At 43.7% G+C, this 24,652-nt stretch overlaps 3 protein-coding genes and 1 long non-coding RNA gene across 12 annotated transcripts in view; 3 read left to right on the plus strand and 1 right to left on the minus strand.

Annotated features, from left to right (window-relative positions):
- Positions 1-2,371, plus strand: part of LOC149525248 (uncharacterized) — a 41,927-nt gene extending 39,556 nt beyond the window's left edge. The window contains exon 2 of the mRNA XM_089776201.1: positions 1,461-2,371. Within this exon, the coding sequence (XP_089632327.1) occupies positions 1,461-1,488 (28 nt within the window). The 3' untranslated portion in view covers positions 1,489-2,371. The remainder of the gene's footprint in view (positions 1-1,460) is intronic.
- The window catches only part of NDUFAF6 (NADH:ubiquinone oxidoreductase complex assembly factor 6), a 35,127-nt gene extending 10,754 nt beyond the window's left edge, over positions 1-24,373 (minus strand). For 2 of the 6 annotated variants that reach the window (XR_012901308.2, XM_075920345.2), the window contains exons 1-7: positions 24,154-24,373; positions 22,006-22,105; positions 18,354-18,476; positions 11,916-11,972; positions 9,483-9,585; positions 7,041-7,174; positions 3,310-3,411 (exon numbers count right to left, since the gene is read on the minus strand). Coding sequence is in view for 5 of the 6 variants with exons in the window: in XM_075920345.2 (XP_075776460.2) it covers positions 3,310-3,411; positions 7,041-7,174; positions 9,483-9,585; positions 11,916-11,972; positions 18,354-18,476; positions 22,006-22,105; positions 24,154-24,329 (795 nt within the window). In the remaining variant the exon portion in view is untranslated. Of the gene's footprint in view, positions 1-3,309; positions 3,412-7,040; positions 7,175-9,482; positions 9,586-11,915; positions 11,973-18,353; positions 18,477-20,077; positions 20,238-22,001; positions 22,106-23,931; positions 24,125-24,153 lie in introns of those variants that run through there. The other 4 variants (XM_075920346.2, XM_014578998.4, XM_025190122.3 and 1 more) reach the window with 4 other exon arrangements.
- Positions 2,859-15,331, plus strand: LOC142826992 (uncharacterized). The gene is made up of 2 exons (XR_012901312.2): positions 2,859-3,183; positions 15,121-15,331. It is a non-coding gene; the product is annotated as an uncharacterized LOC142826992 (long non-coding RNA).
- A 144-nt stretch (positions 24,374-24,517) lies between the features above and the next one.
- TP53INP1 (tumor protein p53 inducible nuclear protein 1) overlaps positions 24,518-24,652 on the plus strand; it is a 59,670-nt gene continuing 59,535 nt past the window's right edge. For 3 of the 4 annotated variants that reach the window (XM_075920350.2, XM_075920352.2, XM_075920356.2), the window contains exon 1: positions 24,526-24,562. The gene's annotated coding sequence lies outside the window, so the exon portion shown is untranslated. Of the gene's footprint in view, positions 24,563-24,652 lie in introns of all 4 variants that reach the window. The other variant, XM_075920358.2, reaches the window with a different exon arrangement.

Below are 24,652 nucleotides of genomic sequence, written 5' to 3' on the forward strand. Positions count from 1 at the left end.
TGCAAGCGCTAAACAGGAAATTCTCTGCAACTACTACATGTGGCAGTTGGGGGTAAGAGGCCATGGTGGAGCCAGGCACCAGAATGAGGAGCAGCGAGACAATCTCTCCTATACACTCAATGCCCTGCTGCTGAGCCCCAGGCGGCAAGAAGGAGAAGGAGGGAGGAGCCACACTTGAACATAAAGCAGCGAAAAATGGTAGGGGAGGGGCCAGAGGAAGACGGGCAGGGACAGGTGAGAGGCGATTGGATAGGGGAAAATAGGCAGTCCTGATAGAGACACAAAGTTAGTGGCACAGACACAAAGATCTAAAAACACTACAATACTCTCTTACAAAACCTGAAATTGAACCTGGACATCCTAAAATCTCTCCCACAAACACCTGTGAAATTACATACCATATCATCTTCCCTCTAGGGCGGTGGTTAAGCCAAGGACTGCACTTTTCTATAGAGGGGGTGTAAGGTCTGAGGCAGAGGTTGGGTGCAGAAGGGAGCGTGGGATTGAGATGCAGGAGAGGGTGTGGGATCTGAGATGGAGTTTGGGTGATGGAAGGGGGTTATGATCTGGGGCACAGCAATGGGGTGCAGAGTCCAGGAGGGAGTATGGGTACAGGAAAGGATTCTGGTCTGGGGGAGGGGTGTAAGACGGGGTTCAGGGTCTGGGAGGGAGTTGTGACCAAGGGAGGGAGGGGGAGAGAGGGAAACAGGGCACAGAGTGTTTTGGTGATGACCTGGGGCAGAAGGGGGTGGTAACCTAGGACAAGGAGTTAGGCTGTGGGAGGGGCTGGGGTGCCAGAGGCTGAGCAGGCCCCTCAGGCAGGTTTCCTGCCTGCTGGGGCCCCAGAGCTCAGAGAATCTGTCTGTTCCGTATGCCTCTCTGAGGGGAAAACTTCATGCACTGCCCCCCCGCATAATCTCTCAGCTCTCATTGATCAGTTCCCATTGCGTGCCATCACCTCCACCATAATCCCAATGGCAGCTGAAAGACTGTGCTTGGGGTAGTGTGAAGCTTTCCCCTTCCTCTGGGTGCAGGGAAGCAGATGGAGCAGCCAATCATTCTAAGCCCTGGGGCTGCTCCCTCCTTGAGGATCCAGTAGGTCAGCTTTAGGCCAGATCAAAAGATTTGTTGTGCTGGATCTTGCGCGCCCCTGCTCTAGTGTCTGGTCCAGATAAAGAACAACATACTATTACTACCAGTTACTATTAGTTCCAATGGTCTGAACCCTGCTGCTGCTGATGGTTCCACATTGTAGAATTTTTGGGAGGGCGAGGAGAGGGAAATCGGCAGGATTTTAAATTAGGAAATTATGTGCAAAAAATCCTAAGAAGAATGTTAAGGTTACAAAGTCAAGCACTCAAAAGTTAGGAAATGCCTACACAACCTCAATTTGATCCCCTTGTGTATTTGGATTATGATCAGAGTCTAATTACATGATCACATACTGTTTTCTCTTATAGGATCACTGCTTTTATTCATCACTTATGATGCAGAAGTTGGAAAATATGTAGTGAAAGAGGCAAGTGACTAGAGGAAGAGAAAGGATGGTCTCATGCTTAAGAAAGTAGAATGCCACTGTGAAAAACTGGATTCTATCCCCACCTCTGATGCAGAGCTCTTGACACTGGGCAAGTTACTTAAACCAAATTTTTCACAAATAATTGCACTGTCTTCTTTTTCAGAGTGCCCAATGAGACACAGATTTGTTGAATAAAAATTCCCATGAGGGAGTTAATAATTTTGTAGTTATGGTAATATAAAAGATCTGGTAGCACACAGAATAAAAAAAAATTAAAGACCCATTCATTAAATGAGGCAGGAATGCTCTACGTGAAAAAAAGAATGTCATCATGCATAATAATGTAATTAAAGAATATCATAATGCATAAGCACAACAGGACTGAACTAAGGTTGCACAAGCAAGCTTAATTCTGGCATTTAACTTCTGAGTGCTTGTCTTTGCACCTTAATGTACACTTTTAAGGAATTTTTTTAAATTCAATTAATTAATTAAATATTTGTATACACACACAGATTGTTGTAATATCTGGTTAAAATATTTCTTGTAATCCATACTTTCTGGAGGAATGTGCAAGTGCTTATGTAATATATAACAACATGCTTTTAAAAGCATAGTCCATATATTTTATTTTCAATGTTTATAAGCAGTAGAAAGGAAAAGAATAGGTCTCAGCATGTCTTCTTAAATTAGAATCCACTAATTGATCTGTGTGAGTAACAAACTTTGATAAAAACCATTTCACAAATACAGTTATCCCAACAGTTTGGCTGACTGGCAAAAACAAAACCAGAGAAATATTTCTTGTTCAGCTCACTATGCTTATAGCAAGTAGTTTCCCGGGGGGGCAAAGGGGGGAATTTGGCACTTAAAAGGCAAATCTGAATGCCTGATAACTATTGCTCCTGTGTCCAAAATACACAAAATAACTCATGCACACAGTCTATGGCTATGACTTTGGAGTCTGATCTGTGCAGGTACTTCCTTGTCACCATGTGAATCCTACATCTCATAATGACATATAGTAGAACCTCAGAGTTACAAATATGAAAGTTGCAAACTGACCAGTCAACCATGTAACCTGTTTGAAACTGCAGGTGCACAATCAGAAGCAGCAGAGAGAGAAAAATGCAAACAACAATATAATACTGTATTAAATGTAAACTACTAAAAAAGAAAGTTTAAAAAAAAGATTTTTACAAGATAAGAAAACGGTTTCTGTGCTTGTTTCCTTTAAATTTAGATGGTTAAAAGCAGCATTTTTCTTCTGCATAGTAACATTTTAAAGCTATATTAATATTCAGTTATAAACTTATAAAAGAACAATGAAAACATTTTACTCAAGAGTTAAACAACCTCCATTTAAAAGATGTTTGTAACTGAGGTTATACTGAATGTGCGCAAACACTTTGTATCAGTAGTTATATACACATACAGCTGTAAATCTACAAATTTCTGCAAGTATGTTACAATGAAGAGACTCTCATTCAAAATTATTTTGTTGTTTTAGAGTAAGTTTTTTGTGGTATTTATTCTCTAACTCCATGGGCCAGTTAGTTTAACACTACAAGGATGCACTCTTCAAATAATCGCCATCAGCACCTTCCTGGTTGCTTTCAGCATAGGCGCCCAGGACTGAAGAAACTTGGAGACTGAACATGAAGGTAAAGTGTTTTTAAAATATTTGACATCATAAAAAAGGTGCACAGCTAGACACACCACCCAAGACCACATTCTGACAACACTTAACATTAATATTAATTATATGCTATAAACAAAAGGGAACTCACATGTTCTAGATGAATGTGCGCTTGGCTGGCAATGTTGTAAATTACATCTCTCACATTTTTCTCTTGATTGGCTCTTATGAAATCTTCTTGTGAAACTCCATGCTGAGAATGAAGAGCGAAAAAAAACCCAAAAAACAAAAAGAAAACATGCATTTCTGCTTAATAATAGAGTAGGAAAGCCAGAAGGCTGCCTGGCAACCAGACTACAAGAAAAAACCTGAAAATTGTTTATTCGTGGTTTTAAAGTAATCAGCATGAACAAACCTTAGTGAACAAAAAGACAGGAAAGAGTAATTACTCAAGTCTTTGCATAAACTGATTCTCTGAATACTTTGTAGAAACTCAGGAAACTGAGCTAGAAATTAAATTCTGGAAACTTGAAATCAACTTACTGCATGTCAAGTTTAAAAAAAAACAATCAACCAGCCAACTGAGGCTAGGCAAGGTAAAGGAAAAAGTTAAGGACTAACCAGAAAAATAGCTGTTTAGCCCATGAAGAAAGTTATTGTTACTAGGCTGGTCTATACTACAAAATATTGCAATGTTTGAACCCTTACAGAGAACTGAATGAGGTTACACAATGGTGACCATGACGCTCTGGCTAATGCAAACTAAGACAAGTTTTGTTCAGCAGCATGTCAGCTAACTTACTTATTCACAAGGATAATGGAACATGGTAAAAGTTTACAGTGAAGACAATGCCACACAGAGGACACAGGTTCAAGAGCAATCTGGCAACTGACTAGCTGCCCTGTTATTTTTTGCTTCTACAACACTCTCAGTCTGGGCAGGAGGAAAGTTACCTTTGCACCCATCTCCTAAACCCATCAATGACTGAAGAGTTTCATAGTCATATGCTTGGTTCTTATGGCAGGGGCAAGCCCAATTCTGGGGTGGAGAGGAGTGGGGGTTCATGGGTGTGAGAGATTAAATCATACTGAAACAAAGGTGTAAAAGTTGGAAGGGCCTCCAATCTAACCAGCCCCATTTTGAGTTACTGTTTGAGATGGATGCATCGGCCATTTTATGCTTCTGTGCCATTCACATAGCACTGACCTAGCTGGAAAGCAAAGCCAAAGCTTACCGAATATGGAGCTCTTCATTGTTCTACACAAAACAAACAAAACTTGCAAATCAAGGATACTGAATGATATTCATCAAAGACTAGGACATGTGCCTTAAACTTTGCCATAATCAGCTCAATTTATATAAGAACAATGAGAATGTCATAATTTGAACATAAGAATGGCCATACTGGGTCAGACCAAAGGTCCATCCCACCCAGTATCCTGTCTGCTGACAATGGCCACTGCCAGGTGCCCCAGAGGGTGTGAACCGAACAGGTAATGATCAAGCGATCTCTCTCCTGCCATCCGTCTCCACCCTCTGACAAACAGAGGCTAGGGACACCATTCCTTACCCATCCTGGCTAATAGCCATTAATGGACTTAACCTCCATGAAAATGCAAACTGAGAAATTATGAAATAAATATCCAGTGTTATGCCTACAAATTTAGCCATTTGAACATTAATGGGAAACTTGTGTTTTAATCCTTGTGTCACTTACAATTATCTATTAGTGTATGAGCACAGCGCATCAGAGAGAAGGCTGGGGAGCTCATTCTAAAACAAAAGGCAGTGGTGGTGTAAGACTTCCCCTGCAGCCCGCAGACCACCTGTCCACCTCTGCCTCCACATGCCTCTTGTGGCACCAGAGCTCTGTACTTCCTACTCCTCCTCCTCCCTCCCAGCACTTTTGGAGTATGTGAATCATCTGATTCACGCTCTTCTCTACTCCTTCCCCTCCCCTCCAGGGCTGGAAGTCCACAAATCAGGGAGGGGAAGGAGTTGGGATGGAGCATGCATCAGGCAGTTTGTGGTACTCTGAAAGTGCTGGGAGGGAGAAGGAGAAGGAGAAGTAGGAAGTGAGGAGCTCTGGTGCCCCAGTACACAAGAGGCATGTGGGGAAAGTGGACAAACAGGAGATCCGCGGGGCTACAGGTGGAACTCCAATGGGCCGTGGGCTGCTGTGACCCACACTCCCTATCATGGACGTAAGGGCTATTGAATTCCAGTATCAGTTTGGTGGATTTTTTTCAAATTGTCCAACTAGACCCCATGTGCTACAGCAATGAGTGAGAAAATACTTGTACAGGCAGTCCCCGAGTTACGTACAAGATAGGGACTGTAGGTTTGTTCTTAAGTTGAATTTGTATGTAAGTCGGAACTGGTACATATTGTAGGGGAAACTCTAGCCAAACATTTCTCCAGAGCTCAGTTTTATTCTCCCACACCTCACTTCCCTCAGTCCTTTATTCTCAAGCTGAGGTGTCTGCTGAGAAAAACCACTCCGCATCTCCCTGGTCTGCTGGGGGGGGGAGGGGTGCTAGCTTCGCTTCTCCCTGGTCTGCTGGGGGGAAGCAGCTAGTGCGGGGTTGCCTCACCCCGTTTGTAAGTAGGGATCCGATGTAAGTCAGATCCATGTAACCCGGGGACTGCCTGTAGTTACTTTTTCTGTTCAATTCAGTAGTAAGAATATGAGCACAGCGCAGCAGAGAGAAGGCTGGGGAGCTCATTCTAAAACAAAAGGAACAAAACTAGAGAATTTAGGGCTGCAAGAAGACAATTGATTCCAATGCCATTTCTGCACCTGAAGAAAGAAAAATCCTAAAATGCTACTGGATTTAATAAAAAAATTGCAGTGAGTTAGCACTAAATAAATCAACCAATCACTCTAATCCAGTGGTCTCTACCCTTTTTAAGCACAAGATCACTTTTTGAATTTAAGTGCAACCCAGGATCTACCTCAGACCCAAATACTCTTGCCCCACCTCCTTTGTGCCTCTTCTCTGAGGTCCTGCCCCTGCTCACTCCATCCATCCCCCCCTTTCACCAGGCAGGGTTAGAGGGTTGGGGCACAGGCTCTTATCTTGGGCTAAGGGATATGGTGTGTGAGATGGACTCTGAGCTAAGCCTAGGGCAGGGATTTGGGGTAGACTGGGAGGGGTTCAGGATATAGGCTCTGTAAGAGAGTTTGGATCCAGGGGGCTCAGGACTAGGACAGGAGCTTGGGGGTGTAGACGGAGGTTCATGACTGGGGCAGGGGCTCGGAGGTGGCTCCTGAGTGGCAGTGCAGTGGGCTGAGGCAGGCTCACCCCTGCTCTGGCCCTGCATCACTCTCAAAAGCAGCCAGCAAACTCCCTCCATCCCAAACCCTGTTGTTCCCCTCCCTCCACCCCTGTTTTGTGAAGTTAGAATATAGGGTTGGAGAAGAAGGGACACCCTGACATCAGCGCCCCTTCCTCTCCCTTCCCTGCTCTGAACAGCAAGCAGGAAGCTCCCGGGGGGCAGGAGGGAGGCAGCTCAAGGCAAAGGTCAGGAGATGCATAGCAGTGGGAGAAGAGGCAACTGAAGTGCTGTGCTTGGTAGCCTCTTGGCCAAACCAGTCAGGATCACCTGTCAGAGGCTCCAAGATCTACCAGTAGATCCCGATCTACTGGGTGGTGACCACTGTTCTATTCTTACCTCCTAAAAGAAGCAAAGCAACAAGATCAAGATAAGCCCTATCTCTGCAGGAGCATGCTGGGGGATACTGAGAGCCACAGGAAGTGAACGTTCTCCTACTAAAAGCAACTCGGATCTTTGGCACTTATTTTCTAGTGTAATGGTATATATCTAAAGCAGAGAGATGTAGTTAGGAGATATATTGTTTGCTCCCAGTCTAAACTTACCAATATACAAATGTCCATAGGAAGAAAGACCTTTTGTCTTTTACTATGATAGAGAGTTGCTCTTAAACAGGTGACAATGCCTTGTGCTTTCCCAATGTGACTGGCTGCATGATCTGCATGGATATCCCGTATACCTGTATTTGTAGAAATGAAGGTTATAAACCACATAACCAGTAATAGAGCAGCCCGAGTGTAACATATTAACAAGTCTCATGGGCAGAAACTTCTTGTTTCAGGACATAAAAGTAACTGGGGAAGAAGGGCAAAGCAATTGATCATGTCAAACTGGGAGGAATTGATTGCAAATCTGTAGGTGAAAGGCAGTTTGAGTGAAAGCAAGCATGACATGACAGAGTTCATGAATCCAAGGAAAAAAAGGAGCAAGAACAAAACTAAGATGGTAAACATTTTGCAGGACAGGATTAGAATTCAAAGTAACCTTGACAAATTGAATAATTGGTCTAAAAATCAACAAGACAATCAACGTTAGGTATAAAATACTACACTTAGAAAGCAAAAAAAAAAAAAAATCAAATACACAGCTAAAAAATGGGGAATAACTAGTGATGCAGCAGTACTGCTGAAAAGGATCTGAGAGTTACTGTGGATTTCAAATTGAATATGATATATTAACAAGAGTGTTGTAAGATACAGGAACAATTGTTCTGCTCTATGAACTAGTGAGGCCTCAGCTAGAGTTCTAGGCACTACATTTTAAGAAAGAAAGGACAAATCGGAGAGACTCCAGAGGACAGCAGCAAAAATGATACAAGGTTTAGAAAACCTGATGTCTGGAGAAAGGTTAAAAAAATGGTATGTTTAGTCCTGAGAAAGGATGACTGGGAGATGGGTCCTTATAACAGTTTTCAAATATGTTAAGAGACTTAGAAAGAAGAATGATCAATTGTTCTCCATGTCCACTGAAAGCAGGACAGGTAATGAGCTTTAATTTGAAGCAAGGAAGATTTAGGTTATAGAGCCGTTGGTTAAATTGAGGTTTCTCAAAAGCTTTAAGTTTTACTGTTCAGAGAAAACAAAAACTTTTAGCATAGTTAATTTGGCATTTATTCTCTTCAGTTATGTCTATATTTATATTGCCAATCCTCCTCACTGGATGTTTAGTCAAAATGTCCTTTTATTTTGCGTTCCATTCGTCTCTTGATCTGATTGGTGTTCTTAGCTACTATGTCACTGCAAAATTATATTTAGTTCACTAATGTAACTTGTCTAATTTAGCTATGCCTATATTTTCTGAAGCTGCAGTGTCTTCTCTGAGCACATTTTCAATATTATTCTTTAATATTTATATTATAGAATCTGGGCTTGGACTGGGGTAATATAGCGCAAAGAGATATGGCTGAGGTTTTTACTTTTTTTTTTTTTTTTGGTTAAGACTAGTAGTCGAGTCACTACTCAACTAGTTGCTCCCCCTCCCCCCCCGAACCCATTGCTGCCTCTGTATCAGAGCCAGCAAGGGGGGCGGGAGGGTAGCAGGAGCTGGTGCTGGGGGGAGCCAGCTTAAAAGCCAGTTTCCCCCAGCACCATCTCTGTGGGTGGAGGGGAAGGGAAGGCAGAGGTGCAGTGGGGAAACAGCGCGAGCAGGGACTGAAGCAGTCCCTGCTCGTGCCAGGTCCTGACTGCTGTGCCTCTGCTTTTGAAATGTAGCAAGAGCCCCGCGGGACTCTTGCTACATTTAAAAGGCAGAGGTGCAGCCAGAATAGCGAGCACCCCGCTCTCCCCGTATCAACTAATCAAGCAGTCAATGGAAATTCCATTGACTACTCGATTAGCTGGTTAATCAAAATTTTGACATCTCTAGTTAAGACCATCTAAACCATCAGAGCTGGTGAGCAGAAAAGTGAATTCTGAGATAGACATGGTAGCTATCAAAGTCTCCAGAGTTGGTTCTATCAAATCAAAAGATGGAAGTCAGTCCATCAAAGAGATTTCCTTCAAAACATGGAGGCGGGTTATTACTACCAATATTAGAAGTACACAGTGACAGTTGAGTGCTCAAGAACCATGTGGTTAGTTCTCATCCAAAATATAGACAGAGTTAGACATTGTCCCTACACTCTTCACTCCTTTTCCCGTTCTAAATAAATAGGTCTAATAGTCAATGACTGATAGGCTAGACAACTGGCCTATTCTCAGGGTCTGATAGTTTGGTTTTTTTACTTAGCATATGATACATTTTAAGAGAGTTACATATGGCTATGGCATTTGCAATAGGTTCAGTTTTGTAGATTTAAGGTTGGATTTTCAGAAGTGCTGAGCGTTCTTTTCCCATTAAAGTCAATGGCCACTTTACTTCTGACTTTAATGGAAGCCGAACTGGCTCAATGATCAGGACTTTTGAAAATCCTTCCAATAAATATAGTACCAGTAATAGATGTATTGATAAATTCTCCATACAAATCTTAATGAAGGAAAAGCACATACCCAGCATTTCCAATGTGAGATACAGGAGAGCACTATGAGTGTTCTCAGCATATGTTTCAAGTTCTTCCATGTTGCGATATGCTCTGTCATCCAAATTTTTCTCCTGTAGTTTGGGAACAGAACATGAATAGGTATGAATCTGTATTCCAACATGAACAAAGGATTTTTGTAAAAACTGATAATTATAAGCAGATCTACTTAATTCTTCATTAGGTATAGTGGAAAAAAGTAACATATTAGAGGATGGAGAAGAATTGCACGTATGTAGTTACACACATTTATGATTATAACCATATACACATTAAGGAACACATTTAAAAACATCTCCAGCAACACAAAATACTACGTATGTGAAAGAGCAACCAACTAAAGTTGTTGAAAGAACCACAACTACTGTGGATTTAAGTTCTCTCTTGTAGTGTTGCACTAACATTAAATCCATTGGGGCTTGTTTACACTGGAAGTGCTTTGCCCACACAGCAACACAGATGACATCCCCTACGACAGGTACAGTATATACACCAACAGGAGCTTTTTGCTGACAATAACACTGCTACTTCCCCAAATGACATCAGCTATGCTTGAGAGATAAGATGTGAGAGACAGCATCGTTTACTGGACCAACTTCTGTGTTTAAAAGAGAAACGACAAGCTTTTGAGCTTATACAAGCTCTCATATCCTGGAGCTGACATGACTATGCTAACACTGAACATTAACTATGCTGATGGAGACACACTGTCTGCATATATGCACTGTACTGGAGATTTCGCTGGCATAACTATGTCCTCTAGGAGGTGTGGTCTTTTCACATCTGACCAATATATCTCTGCCAAAAAAAACTTTGTAGTACAGACCTGGCCTATAGTAAAGGTGGGCAGTAATTTTTAATGGGGGGCACTCCAATAATCTGGTAAATGGTCAAGAGCCGCATTCTTCTATGACATTAATGAAGGACATGCAGAGTCTGGGATGGAGGTTGGGTGCAGAAGGGTGCTTGAGATTGGAGTGTAGGAGGGGGTGTGGGGTCTAGGAGGGAGTTTGAGTGAAGGAGTGGGTTGTGGCAAGCACTTGGGGTTCCAGAGGGGGTAAAGTGTCCAGGAGGGGGTGCAGGATCTGAGACCACACATGGGTGTAGGAGAGGGTTCTGACCTGGAGGAGGGGGTAGGATTTGGGAGGGGGTTGTGGCCCAGGGGAAGGTGCAGGGGTTTGAGTGGTGACCTAGAGCAGGAGGGGGTTGTGATCTAGGGCAGGGAATTGGGATAAAGGAGGGGGTGCAGAGTATGGGATGGGGTATGGGTGTAGCAGCAGGGATGCAGAGGGTTTGAGTTGTGACCTGGGCAGGGACGCAGGAGGGTGTGCAGAGAATTTGGTTTGTGACCTAGACCAGGGAATTGGGGTACAGGAGGGGGAGTGCCAGGTGCAGGCTCTGGCCAGGAGGCACTTACCTTAGGTAGCCTCCGGCCAGCAACCCAGCAAGACCCTCAGGCAGGGAGCCTGCCTGAGACTCCCACTGGATCATGGGATGGTGGCAGGCTGGATCTGGTGGTTTGACAGGCCAGATCCATCCTGCGGGCCTTATTTTGCCCAGCCTTGCCTCAGAGTCTTCATGCCATGCTACTGCAGACTCTCACTCTTAGTTCTGATGAAGGGTCTATACAGAGTTTACATCAGTAACTGCCAATTCTATTTTATCATCAGTGAATGAGGCTTATATCTCAGAGAAAAAAAATTACAGATATCAGATTTCTCAACAGCAGTGATGGGCAACCTGCAGCCCAGGGTTCTAAGTATGGCCATAAGACATTTTGTTTACTGCTGCTCACATGCAGCAGGAAGTAGGAATAAGAGATCCTCCGGAATAGGGCTTTATTCCGGAGGATCAGGCCAGTCTAGACGCTTTTTTCCGGCTTTTCCCCAAGCCGGAAAAAAGCGGCGGACATGTTTATTTAAATCCGCAGGGGATATTTAAATCCCCCGCGGATTTCCCTATTCCCACTTTCAAAATTAGCATGCCCCTTCCGAAGAAGGGGCCAGTGTAGACGTAGCCATATTGTGTAAATGAAGACATTAAGTTTCAGAGTCAGATTCCATGAACACTACTGTTTTTTAAAGCGAAAAATGAAATTAAGAGCTGAAATAGGTATAGGACCAGGACCCAGTGTGAGCCAGGCTGCTGGCCAGCCTACTAAAAAATTTAATGGCAGGGAGAGGGGGAGAGGGAAATGTGTGTAGTCAATAGCGTTAATTTATAAGCTTTTGTTTATCGATTAATCGACTACACTATTACATCCCTAGTATATAGGGCACTCCTATCCAAAGAAGAGAATACAACTATACAGAAACAGAAAAGATTAACTCTTTAGGTTTTGGTTAGGTACACATGATTCAAAAAGTCAATATGGATGCATAAAACAGATTAAAAAATTACTTACTCTTTCATCAATAATCTTCAGAAGCCACCTTTTAGTCAAGTTATGTCTCTTGATAGCCTGGAAATTAACAAAGAAAATCTGTTACAGTTTAGAAAAAAAAAGGAAAATTATTGAAAGCAAAGTATGATAAATACTGTCTTTTTAAAAATGATATTTTTGTTACTAAAAGTAAGATTTGACTTGATCAGTATCAGGAAGAATAAAATGTATGCAATACAAATTAAGTACAAAACTTTTCAACTGATGTCTTTACTGCTGCTGCAGAAGAAACAGAATCATGAACCTCAAGCCTACAGGTAGAGAAGGGGAATTTTTTTAAATTTAAAATTACATTTTAAAGGAAATATTTTTAAGTCTATACATTTATTTTGTTACTAAGTCATTCTATTACAATTTCCCACAAAATATTTGCAGATCACATTGTTCACTTTCCAAAAGAACATTTTATTTCCTACTAAGATAAGCAATGAAGAGAGTAAAAGATTTCCCTAATGGCTTATAAGGAGAATAATAATTAGCATGAGTGTATATGATATGTCATCAGATACTGTTTATACATAATATGCCAATATAGATGAGTATTATATATAAAATTATAATTATTCAGTGTGCTGTTGAAAACTAATAATCTTCTACCATCTTATCAGCATCTCATCTCTGCCAAATTCTTGCCATCCTTCCATAGCAGCTTCACTCTATTCTGGTTTTCCCAGTCTTATTATTTACAATAATGATCTCAAAATCACCTTCAGTTTTTCAGCCAGGTTGTACTGTTATGTACAATGAGTCTGACATGATCAGCTGTTTATGACAGAATCAAGGCTTTCTGTAGATCATTATCTGTTTCTTTGCATCCATTTTTAAACCCTAAATAACTGTTTTGCAGATTTTTTTTTAAATGTTGCAAAGGTACATCTTTCTGATTTCAGTGAACTTTAGTTTAGACCCTAGATGCCCGCCCACCCACACCCCATGCCCTCCAGTGGCTGGAAGTAGCTTGTTCCTTCCTGCCAACAGACTGTCAAAAGGTGGCTAACACCTCCAGGCTGCTGCTGAACAGACAACCCAATTGCCTCATGCCCCTGGCTACAGCATGGCAGGAAGGGGTTAAGTGCAAGGAAGCTGATTGCAGGGCTTCAGCAAAACTGGCCAGAGACGCAGCTCTGCAGAGGAGGGTGCTTGTTAGATGGAACAGCCCTATGCTCTCTGTAGGAGGACCTAGTGGGCAAATAGTGTGCTAAGCCCCTTGCCAGAGCAGGGGGATGCTGTTACCGAGCTTGCAGGTTTGGGCTGTGAACAGGTCTGGAACTCACTCCCTCTGCCACTCCAGAGCTTTGCTGAGAGGTGGAGAGGTTTCCTTGTGCCAGCACTGTGTGGGGCTTTGGTTCTTCTTGTCCGGCACCTGTGGCTAGAGAATCTTGGGCTTTCCCCGAGCACTGGCCCAGGCAGAAGCAGTGGGGAAAGGAAGGAGTCTGCTAGCCAGCCTGTTGGGGAGCTGAGCATTCCAACCAGGAGCTGGTCCTCTGCACAGTGCTGGGAGCAGGATGAGGCCTGCCGGGAGGGATACAAAGGAGCAGCTGGACTGGGGAATCAAAGGAGTAAAGCAGGGAAAGGACAGCAAGAAGGGACGCACATTAAGGGCTGATGGGTGTGCACCAGAGGCAACCTGTAACCAGCTGCTGCCTAGCACTTCCCCGCAATCACCAGCCAGCTCACTCACAGCCAGTGCCAGTTGGAAACAGGATGGGGAACAGGACCCTACTGACGGAGAGCCATCTCACACAGGGGCTTCTCCGATGGACCAGCACAGGGAGCTGCCAGCCCCATGCACTTCATCTTTATCCCACCACCAGCCCTGCACACCCACCCCCATCATTGACCACTGCCCCACCACTACCACTGGTGGGTGGGTAGCAAGCAGAGATCTGACCAGCAGCAGGACCTATCCAGAGTGATGTGGTGGGTGCAGAGAGGACAGACAGAAAACACAGAATAATTTACCCATTTAAGAAAAATTTAGGACACCCTCAGGAGGGCTTACATATGGGACTATCCTTTTAAAAGGAAACATCTGGTCACCCAAGAAGCAGCAAGTGAAATTTTATTAAATTACAGATACTCAGGCCCAAAATGTCAAATAACTTCTGATTTTGGGTGCATAACTTCAGACATACAAGCCCTGGCTGAAGCTCTGAACACTCAAACTCCCACCAAAGTGAGTTTAGAACTAGGCTCTTATTGATTCAATTCATGTCCACGATGGGAGTTTTTTAAAACGCAGCCCACAGATACACTGTAATTTCATATACGCAGCGCATAGATTCAAATGTCTCGGGGGCACGGTGGTGGGGGGGGGGGGGTTAGCATAGCTGCCTTCCAAGCAGTCAGTCAGTCTGGGTTCATTTCCCAGCCAATGCAGACTCTGGCTCAGCTCTTCCCTTTCTTATGTCTACTTGCTGATGTGAATATCCATGGAGAGAAATCAGTATCTGCTGATCCACAAGGCTCTAATCCCAGGAGACTGCAGCCGGAAGAGGAGCATGGTGCCGTTGCACATAGGAGCCAGCACTCTGTGCCGGAAGCTCCTCCCAGCCATGCAGCTATACTTCCCTCACTACTACTGCCAACAGGGCTGTACAACCCCAGGTAGGAAACACAGCTTGGGGTATGTCTAAACATGTTCTTGTGGGAGTGGCAGCACAATGTGCCTCTCCTTTGGCCGGAGCATCTCCAAGGAATACAGCCCTGCAAAACAACAGATAGCAGTTTTTATCCACAAGTTTATGTATTCAAGCAGGGCGCTACATATACAATTTGATAAGTTTCCTGATAAAATACAAAACATGTTCAAATACTGGAATTTTCAAGCATGGGTGTTTAGGCTTTAAATATCAATGGAGCTGCAAGTGTTCAGTGCCTCTGAAAGTCAGGCTCACTAAACTTTGGGCACCAAGTTTGAAAGTGTGTCAAATTACATGTAAAATATTTGGGAAGATGTATGTAGTATACACCAAACTGATGACTGATGTTTAAAACTGCAATTGTTCCCCATGCAAACCTAATAATGAAAATATGTATGCAATGTGTCTGATAGAAGAAAGGTTAACCATGAAACAATATGAATTGAGCTACGAGAGGGGTCTGCAGGTTATTTTTTTCAAACATTTTGCACAGGAATTTTTTATAACAACCTGTCATTTATTAGGCAGCTACTTTCTGCAAAGACCAAAATAACCATACTAGAGGTTTCTGGGTGCATCCAGTGGCACAGGAAATATAATCACGACTCCAGGAACCAATATGAGTGTATGAAGACAAGGTAATCCAAGGAAACTGGTAGTTTGCCTCTGTGTTCTCTTCATTCACCCAAGCTAAGGGAGTACCCAATAAATGCCTGTGAACTATTTTTCACCAGATCATTTGGCAACTGACTCTTTTTTGAAGTGCCTGACAGAGAAGCCAGATATGAGAGCAACCCTTGTTGCAGAAATTAGGGATGTGAAGCTTTTGCTTATCAGAGAGTCAACAGACTAGTCACTCACCCAATCCTTGCTGCCTCTATCAGAAAGAGACGGGGAGGGGCGGGGGGGAAAAGGAAGCACTGCATGGAGCCTAGGATCATCGTGGGGAGTCCCCAGCTGACCCTGGGCTCCATGCGGCGTTGCCACTTTGAAATGCCGCAGGAGCATGGGGCCAGCAAGGGACTGCTTGAGTCCCCCACTGGCCCTGTGCTCCCCGCAGCGCTTCCGCCTTTGAAGTGTAGCAACAGGCCTGTTGCTACATTTCAAAGGTGGAAGTGCCCTTTTCGACTAATGGAATAGTCAATGCAAACGGCATCAATTATTCAATTAGCAAAATAAGCAAGATGTAACATCCCTAGCAGGAATGGCTCTATTCCCTCTCCAACTACGGGACTGTTTTGCTCTCGGGAAAGTGGGTATATGACCAACAAGTTCTCTCAAAATCTGGCATTTTATCCAGATGTCCATCCACTCAAAGTTTGCTACACCTATACTTTGTGAAGAAAGGATTGTTTTTCATATAGGCAGGCCCCAATGAGGAGAGATGGGAAGAACATTTGTAGATATAACCCAAGCCAGGGATCTTTGCAAAGAAAAAGGTAACTAAGAACCAAATCCATTCTTCTAATCCCAGAAAGGTGGGAGAACAGAGACATGCTTGAATGTGGGCACTCTGCCATGTACTGAGTCACAGAGACAGAAAGTGAATTAAAAGCATAAAGTTGCAAAAATAAGATTACCAATCTCAAATTTTGCCTTTTGCAGCAAAACATCTAGTGTGTCCTATTGGGGCTCTGAATCCAATAATCTGTAACTAAAATCCAGAATATTTGCCATCTTTTATTTATAATTGTATTAGTGCTCTACTGTGGCTAAAGAAAACAATTTTCAGCTGGTGATATCTAGGAGATTCAACACTATTCCTAGACGAAACTCAAGTAGATGGAGTTCATTTTATTTCTTGGCAATACTTGTGTTCTCTTTCTTCAGCAGATTCTTGTTTAAATCCAATTATAATTGGAAAAGGGTTGTTGACAGAAACAGGCACTGATTTGTGCTTGGCTTCACACCTAAAGGACGAAGAGAATCCCAGGTGCATCTACCAACCCAGAAGTGCCAGCATCAAAAAAGGAGATGGTAAAGGGCTGTGAGCCCTGACCTCAGATCAAACACAGACAGTTAGCAGATGGGGCTTCATGATGTCCTCAAGTGAACCCTCATCATACACAAACTGCAATACAGTAATCCATCATTATAGGGGGGTTCCTTATTTGTTCTGCATTTTCAACAGAGAGGCAGATGGCTCCTTATTTAGAGAGTCTAAGATGTCAGTTTGTGGTCCTAAAGCAATGACCTACCCCAGCTGGAAATCATAACTATAAAGCAACATATTGGGGTATACTTATTCCCATGTTAAGTACAGGCAAGCATCAGTCAAATGGTGCAGTGGGGTCCTAACTACAGTGAACAGGTTCAGTCAGCTGTCATTTTGTCTTCAACCATGGTCAGTGGAGATGCCAAATTGTAGGTAGGCTTGAGTTTTTGGTTCTGGAGTTTCCATGAACTTACACAGATGTGAACTGAAGCAAGTATTTCAAAAGTTGGTAGGTATGTAAAATCCATGTAACTCAGCATCCAAATTAGCACTTGCATTTTATTCAAGGTTTTTTTTAAAATGACAATCTGTCAGCTATATAGTTTTCTAGGAAGTCTGAGTGCAATGGGATAAAACTATGTACATTATTTGGTAACTTTTAGGGTTTAGACCTCCTATAGTGTACCTTTGTTTGGTTTGCTTCCTAGCTTTAGTCTCAGATCAAACTAATTTCTGACTTTTTTCACTTTTTAAACCTTTGGAAAAGACTAGCAGAGGCTCAAGAAAGTTTACATAATTCTTTAATTGATACCTATTTACAATCCTCACTCTTAATTTTGCCACTTCACTGGGTTAGAAGGCAAGTTCTCTGATTAACAGAGATTTGACTACTTGCTACACTCTTCTGGTACCTTCTCCCTAGATATCAGCATCATCACTGTCCATCTCTCCCTTTTTTGCTTCTAGGAAATAACACATATCATACATTACCTGTATAACACAAAATATTGTTAGCATGCAGTACAGTATATGCAAAACAACAAAACAGTTTCCCTGGGTAAAAGAATAAACATAAGTAAACTAGAAGATTTGCCCAGTATTGCGTGGGTCCTTAACTCAATTAACTTTTGTTTTTTAGAAAATAAATTGAAAATATACATGCTTCATTTAAATCATTGTTCGGGAAGGGAAGGGAGCTGAGGATGAGGGTTTCAATATACAGGCTGCCTTGGGAAGAGAGGACTACCTCAGCCTCTCCCACCATAGTAGTTTGGGGCCAGGTGAGAAGCATCTCTCCATGGTTGCTATAGCTCCAGCAGGCACAGCCAGGGAAGGGAGCATGTCGCCTGGCTGGGGCAGGTCCAGATTTGTCTGCCCCTGCACTCTCAGCTACAGTGAGGAATGCAGCAAACTGTGCACTTTCCCCTTACTCCCTGATGAAGGGGAATAGCCAGCAAGGTCCCCATACAAATCAAGAGGGTGAGGGAGCTTCAGCCCCCCTGTCCTCTCTAAAGGATATCTGGGGGATGGGAGGCTTGGGGCTAGGGCAGTCCCAGACTGGGACAGGGAAGGGGGGCATGCCCCCAGCCAGCCCCCTTCACCTGCTTGATGAGTCTGTTTTCTGCATGGTTTTCTGAAAAGCAATCCTTTCCAGGCACATCCTATTTTCCTGGCACAAGCAAATCCTTACCTTGCTTTAAGTTATGATAAGAGGAAGCTTTTTCCCCCGAATTTGGTGATCCCCTACTATTTAGAAGGAGTTGAAGACAGAGATACACACTCTCCAATATATAGTAGATTTTAAGACAGGAGAGATTTTACCTTCCACAATTCTATAGCAACTGGCTGATGTGGTGGGTTATCACAGTACATATCTTCCACAGCTTTCCTCCAAAACTGCATTCGCATCAAACCTATGGTCTTCTGTGTTATGGAGTCTTTAATCTGGAAAGAATACATTGAAGAGTTAAATTTACAGTCTCCTGAAAATATTTAGCTTAAGATACCCAAGAAGCATAGCATCTTTACTGAATGATCTGCATGATCACATCCCATCTGTAGATATCTTTTCACAAACAAGGCTATCTATACTATTGGCTAAATTGGCACTGCTACAATCAATGCAGCGATATTGATTTGGTGAATCTGGTGAAGATATACTAAGTGTCAGTGTCATGAACAGGGAGAGTGCTGAGCAGCACCCGGTGACTAAAGGGTTAACTCAGGTACTTAGCAAAGGTGTCAGCCAGGGGGCAGGGAGAACCAATCGAGAAATAGAGGGTTGAAATTTGAAATGGATCTAGGTTCCCTGCCTACTTTCTTTGTGCAGAGTTAAACCAGGAGTTGAAACACAGAATGATTTAAACCTAGGCAGGACTACCATCCCCACACCCCCCCAATGGAATTCATGGCATAGGAGTGGACTGAACAATCAGAAAATTAGAAGTGAGTACCAGGAAAATGTGAGTCCAATCGTGTTCAGGGTATTTTTTCTTTATTTTGTGGTTTGGTTTGAACTGCTCTGTGTGAATCTATGCCTCCCCTTCATATTTACTACCATCTAAGCATTGTGCTGAGACTTTTCTGTTTTTTAATTTGTTTTCCTTGGTTGCTCTGTAACATCTAGCAACCAAGTATGCTTTATCAAGTTTATCTTTTGTTTTGTAATAAAAATCACTTCTTTTAAGGTGATGATTTGATTCTTGTGTCCTGGAAGGTCTGTCTGGGTATCTGCATGCCTCAGTCTGAGGGGTCAGCCATCAGAGACTGCAGCTTGTTTTTCCTCTTTTCTTTTTCAAGCTCTTTTGGGGTAAAAGAGCTTGGGGTCCCCCTGGAGGTGATATCAAGTATTCACCTCTGTTTTTAGGGCTCAAAAAGCCCATTGATGCTGCACTATGAAGACACCTGGTAAGTCAACCTAAGCAACATTGATTCCAGCTATGATATTCACATAGCTGAATATATCAGAGTAGCATAACTTTGTTTGATTTGCCTCCATAGTGAAGACAAGCTCCAAATCAATGGCAAAGTGCTCGCCCATCGATGCCCATATGCTACCTCCCCAAAAGGCAGAAATTATGTCAACAAGAGTGTCTCCTGTCAACACAGCGCAGCATACACACAGTACTGTAAGTCAACTACACTGACTTCAGCTTTAGTATACCAACCCTGAGAGAGCAAACAAGCATAAGATGACTCTACAGAACGGTTTCCCAACCTATGGGTTGGAACTCAAATATGGGTCACCATTACATTTCAGAAGGGTCACCAAGTGTCTCCCCAGGTGGCTCTGGCCTCCCTCCTTGCTCCATTTTTGAATTGCCTTGAGTTATCAAGTCTTCCTAAATTGTCAAAATGGGTCCCCATCTGGAAAAGGTTGGAAACCGCTGCTCTACAGGTTGGTCATTAGAGGACTCAACTAGATCCTGAGTCTATCACCTCCTTTCAATAGACTTTATTTAATCAGAGTGCAATAACTTCAACATGAAAGACTGAGGGATCCCCACATTAGAATATTCCATAGCCCAAATGGTTAGAAAACTCACCTTAAGAGGGGTCACATCCCTGTTCAAATCCCTTCTTCCCTCAGGTAGAGGAGGGATTTGAACCAAGAATCTCCCAGATGAATACCCTTATCACCGGGCTAAGAGTTGAGGGAAGTCCGCTTCCTCCCCTGTTGCTTCATTCTAACAGTGTAGGCACATACTGCAAAGAGAGTGTTTGCAGCTGAGAATCCCAAGACAACATTGGCCCCTCCTTGCACTCTGTACTTAGCTGCCTTTTTCCAAGACAGGGGCAAAGTGTAGCACACACTGCTCTCATTGGATATTAGCTTAGGTAGGACCTTGCCTAGCATGATGGTTTTTGTGAATCACAGTGCAAGGCATCTCTGTCTTCCCATTCATTTCAAAGGACCTTAGGGACTTTACTCAGGGCAGATCTACACTACAAATTTACAGTATCACAGTAGCAGTGCTGTAGCGCTTCTAATGAAGATGATCTAAGACAATGGGAGAGCGCTCTCCTGTTGCTTTATACCTCCCCCACCACCAAAGCCACTATATATGTCAGAGAGAGAAGCTCCCCCTACACAGCACTGTCTATGTGGGCACTTATGTCAGTATAACTACGTCACTTGGGGGTGTGGCTTATTCACAACCGTGAGCGATGTAGTTATACCAAAGTAATCATGTAGTGTAAACCCAGGATCACACTTTATGAATTACAGGAATTTTCTGGGAGACTAAAAGTTATAAGTTGTGACTCAGTCACAACACCTAATTTCTTAGGCTAGTGGTTCTCAACTAGGAGACTGGGGCCCTCTAGAAGGCTGTGAGCAAGTTTCAGGGGATCCATTAAGCAAGGCCAGTTTTTAAATCTCAGGAGCCCAGGACAGAAAGTCAAAGCCCAGTATAGGGAGCAGAAGCCCAGTGCCCTAAGCTCTGTCACCAGGGTCTGAAGCTGAAGCCTGAGTAATGTAGGTTTGCGAGGGCTCCTGTGGTGTGGCGTCCCAGGCAATCTCCCTGCTTTCTATCCCCTAACACTGGCCCTGGTTTTATATGCAGAAAACTAGTTACTGTAGCACTAGTGAACTGTGGAGTTTTTATAGCATGTTGGGCAGGCCTCCGTAGTAAAAGTTCTCAATCCTTTTTTTTCCTATCAGGAATTCAGCAGCTATGAGAGAACAAATCAGATGATAGCTATGCCATTGTCAAAAAAGTCTGCAGGGGAGTGTGGATTCCAGTGTTCAATTTGTTTGTAATGATGTATGAAGCAGAAGGTTAAACTGTTTGTAGTCTGGATACTTCAATGCCCAAATCAGCAAGATGCTAAGTACCTTGCCAGGAATGGTGAGTTTTCAGCTCCCCAATGCAACTGTGGGTGCTTAGCTTCTCTCAAAAATGTGGCCATACATCCCAAAAGAATTTAAATGAGTTGGGGTGAATTTCCAGTCAAAAGGCAAAACTCAGGGGGAAATAATTGGGCCAAGATTTCAACCCTTGACCATAAAATACTGAATGAACTGTTTTATTCTTTAATCATTTTACCAAGTTATTCTGGTATTTTATAAATGTTTTTCTGACACTTAAAAGCTTCAACCAGGCTCCTTTAGTTCACCAAGATATGCAACAGTTAAAGTTTCCACCAGACAGGGGGTGCTCTGGCTGACTGGAGCAGCTCTACCTGCTGTGTGCCCCATGGGGCTGGAACAGCTCTCTGCTTAGAACAGGCGGGAAGCTGTTCCAGCCCCTACTGGTTAACCAGAACTGGTAAGTCTCACCCATTAAAAGTAAGGCTTTCCAGTTACCCTTTTACATCCTTGTGTGGTGGACCATCTGTTTATCATTCTTTGATATCATTCTTTGAAACACGAAAGTTTAATCTCATCATGCAATATTTCTTTAAAGTTCAACCTAGAATCTTGGAATGATTGTTATAGGTCAGTTTTTCACAATTATATTTTAATACCTGCCTGGGCCAGTTCCACATTGAAGGCTCTCAGAGCAAAAGCAGAGGTGCGGGATTCTGCAGGCAACAATAGAGAACACAGAAACCCTTCATAGTCACGTTTCCTATATATGATCAACAAGAGAGTACATGTCATTATATGTAAATTGAGCATTCTATTGGTAAACACTGAATTTACTTCTAATAAGAATAAATTGCAAGCTCAGCTAGTAATACTGACCAAAACAAAAGTAGTACTGTGAACAGTTTAAAAAAAAAAAAAAAAACACATTTCATTCATTCCTCCCAGAATGCAATCCAAACATCCTATGCACCAACTGGGAGCAGCTATATCTTTCACAATCAAATTGAAAGATTTGCCCCAGATCTCCTGACTGCCAATCTTGTGTTCTAATCACGCAGTCACACGCAGAAAATATAATATTTTATTATAAAATACAAAACTCTTTGGACCTTGGCAGAGGACTTTTCGCTGGACAGTGATTTCTGGCTATGTCTACTCCTGGTGCTGGAGGTGTGATTCCCAGCTTGAAAAGACATAGCCACATTAGCTCTCATAAAATAATAGCTAACCATAAAATGTAGCTGCAGCTACATGATCTGCTTGACAGGCTAGCCAGCCCAATTACCTGCCTAAGAACTTGGATGAGCAAGTATTCAGGGCAAGTATGCAGCTACCTTGTCCCACCACTTGTACTTCCATGCATATGCTTTATTTTTTGTTTGTTGGCTCAATGAACACTAATCCAAGTAGGTCTCCTCAAGCTGAGAATCAAATTCCCAGCTCAGATATACATATTTTGTTTGTTTGCAATTCCAATCATAGCATAAAATTTACGGCTATGGCAAACTTACTACAGGTAATATGCTGCTGATCTAAAGTGATATATATTCTTTTGATCATGTGGCTATGCCATTACATTAAAAACAACTGCAGGACACGCAACCATGCCATAAAGTGCAGAGTCCTACACAACTATTCTTATTGCAAGCAGAATTCAAAATCATCCAAATAGTTAAGGTGCCTTTTTTCAGCCTTCCATTCACAGTAGGGTGAAATTTTGGTTTCAGGGTTCAGCCCCTAACTTCAAAATCTGGGCACACATTTATTCCATTTCAGGAGAATTGTTAATTCCCGCCCACCTCATTTTAATTGCATTTGTTTCACAGATGAAGTAAAAATAAAAAAAGTGGGCAAGTTTTAACTATTTAATTATTAGAATCAAAGCAAAAAGAAAACTAGAACAAATCCCTGAAAAGTACTTTGGGTGACCTTGGGCAGCTACTTTATAAATTTATTCTGGAGCCTGATCCAAACCCCACTGAAGGCAAAGGAAAGATGCCCATTGATTTCAGTAGGATTTTGATCAGGTCATTAAAGGGCACTTTCATAGCTAATTACACACACAGCAAACATTCCTCAGATGAGGCAGTTTTAAAGGAATACCATCAATTTGAAATTGTCATTTTAAAAGATGTGTTAAAGAAGTATTACACCTGCCCCTGCCTCAGGACTACTGGCCCTAAAGTCAACTGAGGAGGGCATAGCTGGGAGCTGGACCAATAGCCACAAGGGTCTTGCCAGCTGCAATGTGTGTGGCTGCAGGCCTCAGCCAAAGGTCTGCTCCCACCCCCAACTGTTGTCCCAGCCTCAGCTCTCGCTCTCTCTCCCCTGTCCGTGTCCCTCCATCCCAGAGCCAGCAATTAACATGTGTGAGGGGGCACCAGGTCAAAAGCCTGGCGACCGCTATTATAAATAATCCACTGTCTCAAGAGAAAACTTCCCTCAAGCTAGCAGTGTCTACGCTGGGAGTTGGAATGACATAGCTGGGGGGAGCGGCCCTTTCAGCACAGGGCCGGTGGCTTGTAGAGTAGGACTGTGCTACCCCTGGTAGCAATCTATTGTAGGAGCGGTTCTTTACGACCCTACCAATCAGAAGGTGCTACCGGTCGCAGCTCTGCACAAACCACCGGTCTCTGCTCTTCTACGCGCAGGCGGGCGTCAGGCAGCCTCCCCATCCTCAGCCAGACCTCGAGCGGGGAGGAGGGGCCCTGCCCCGGCGAGCTGCGGGCGGCCCCGCGGGGTGGGCGACAGGCAGCCTGCGACGGGTCATGGGGAGGCCGCCGCGCTGCAGCCCTGCGCCGGACTCACCGCAGCAGCTCGGCGCAGTAGCGCACCTCTCCGCCGGGCCCGGGCCGGTTGGAGCCCGCCGCGCTCCCGCGCCTGCCAGCCAGCCGCGCCAACCGCTCGCGGGCGCTCGGCCCCAGCCGCTGCCAGGAACAAGCCCCGGAGCGCGGTCCGCAGCGCAGCGCCATGGCGGCCGCCATGCTGCCTAGTGCGCCGTCCCCGGCCCATCCCCCTCTGCCGGCGGGGGCTGCTCTGCTGCCGCAGCAGCGACAGGGGGCGGGCGCTGTGGGCATGCTCAGTAACGGCTGCTGAAGCCAGTGCCCTTACTTGGCGTAAGATTCTGCGCACTCCTGGTGGCAGGGGTGGCAAAGGGGGCCAATCGGAAGAGGGGTGGGCATTGACTGTCCTGGGAGATCCAGCAGCTGGCGGCAAGGTCAGGATAGTGCTGAGGGGCCAAATCAGGGATGGGAGGAAAAGCTAGAGCTAAGTTCCGGGAAGAGAGGCGGGCAGACAGGCAGAGACC

The sequence above is a fragment of the Pelodiscus sinensis genome, chromosome 2 (assembly GCF_052426305.1).
Source record: "Pelodiscus sinensis isolate ZL-2025 chromosome 2, ASM5242630v1, whole genome shotgun sequence".
NCBI lineage: Eukaryota > Metazoa > Chordata > Testudines > Trionychidae > Pelodiscus > Pelodiscus sinensis.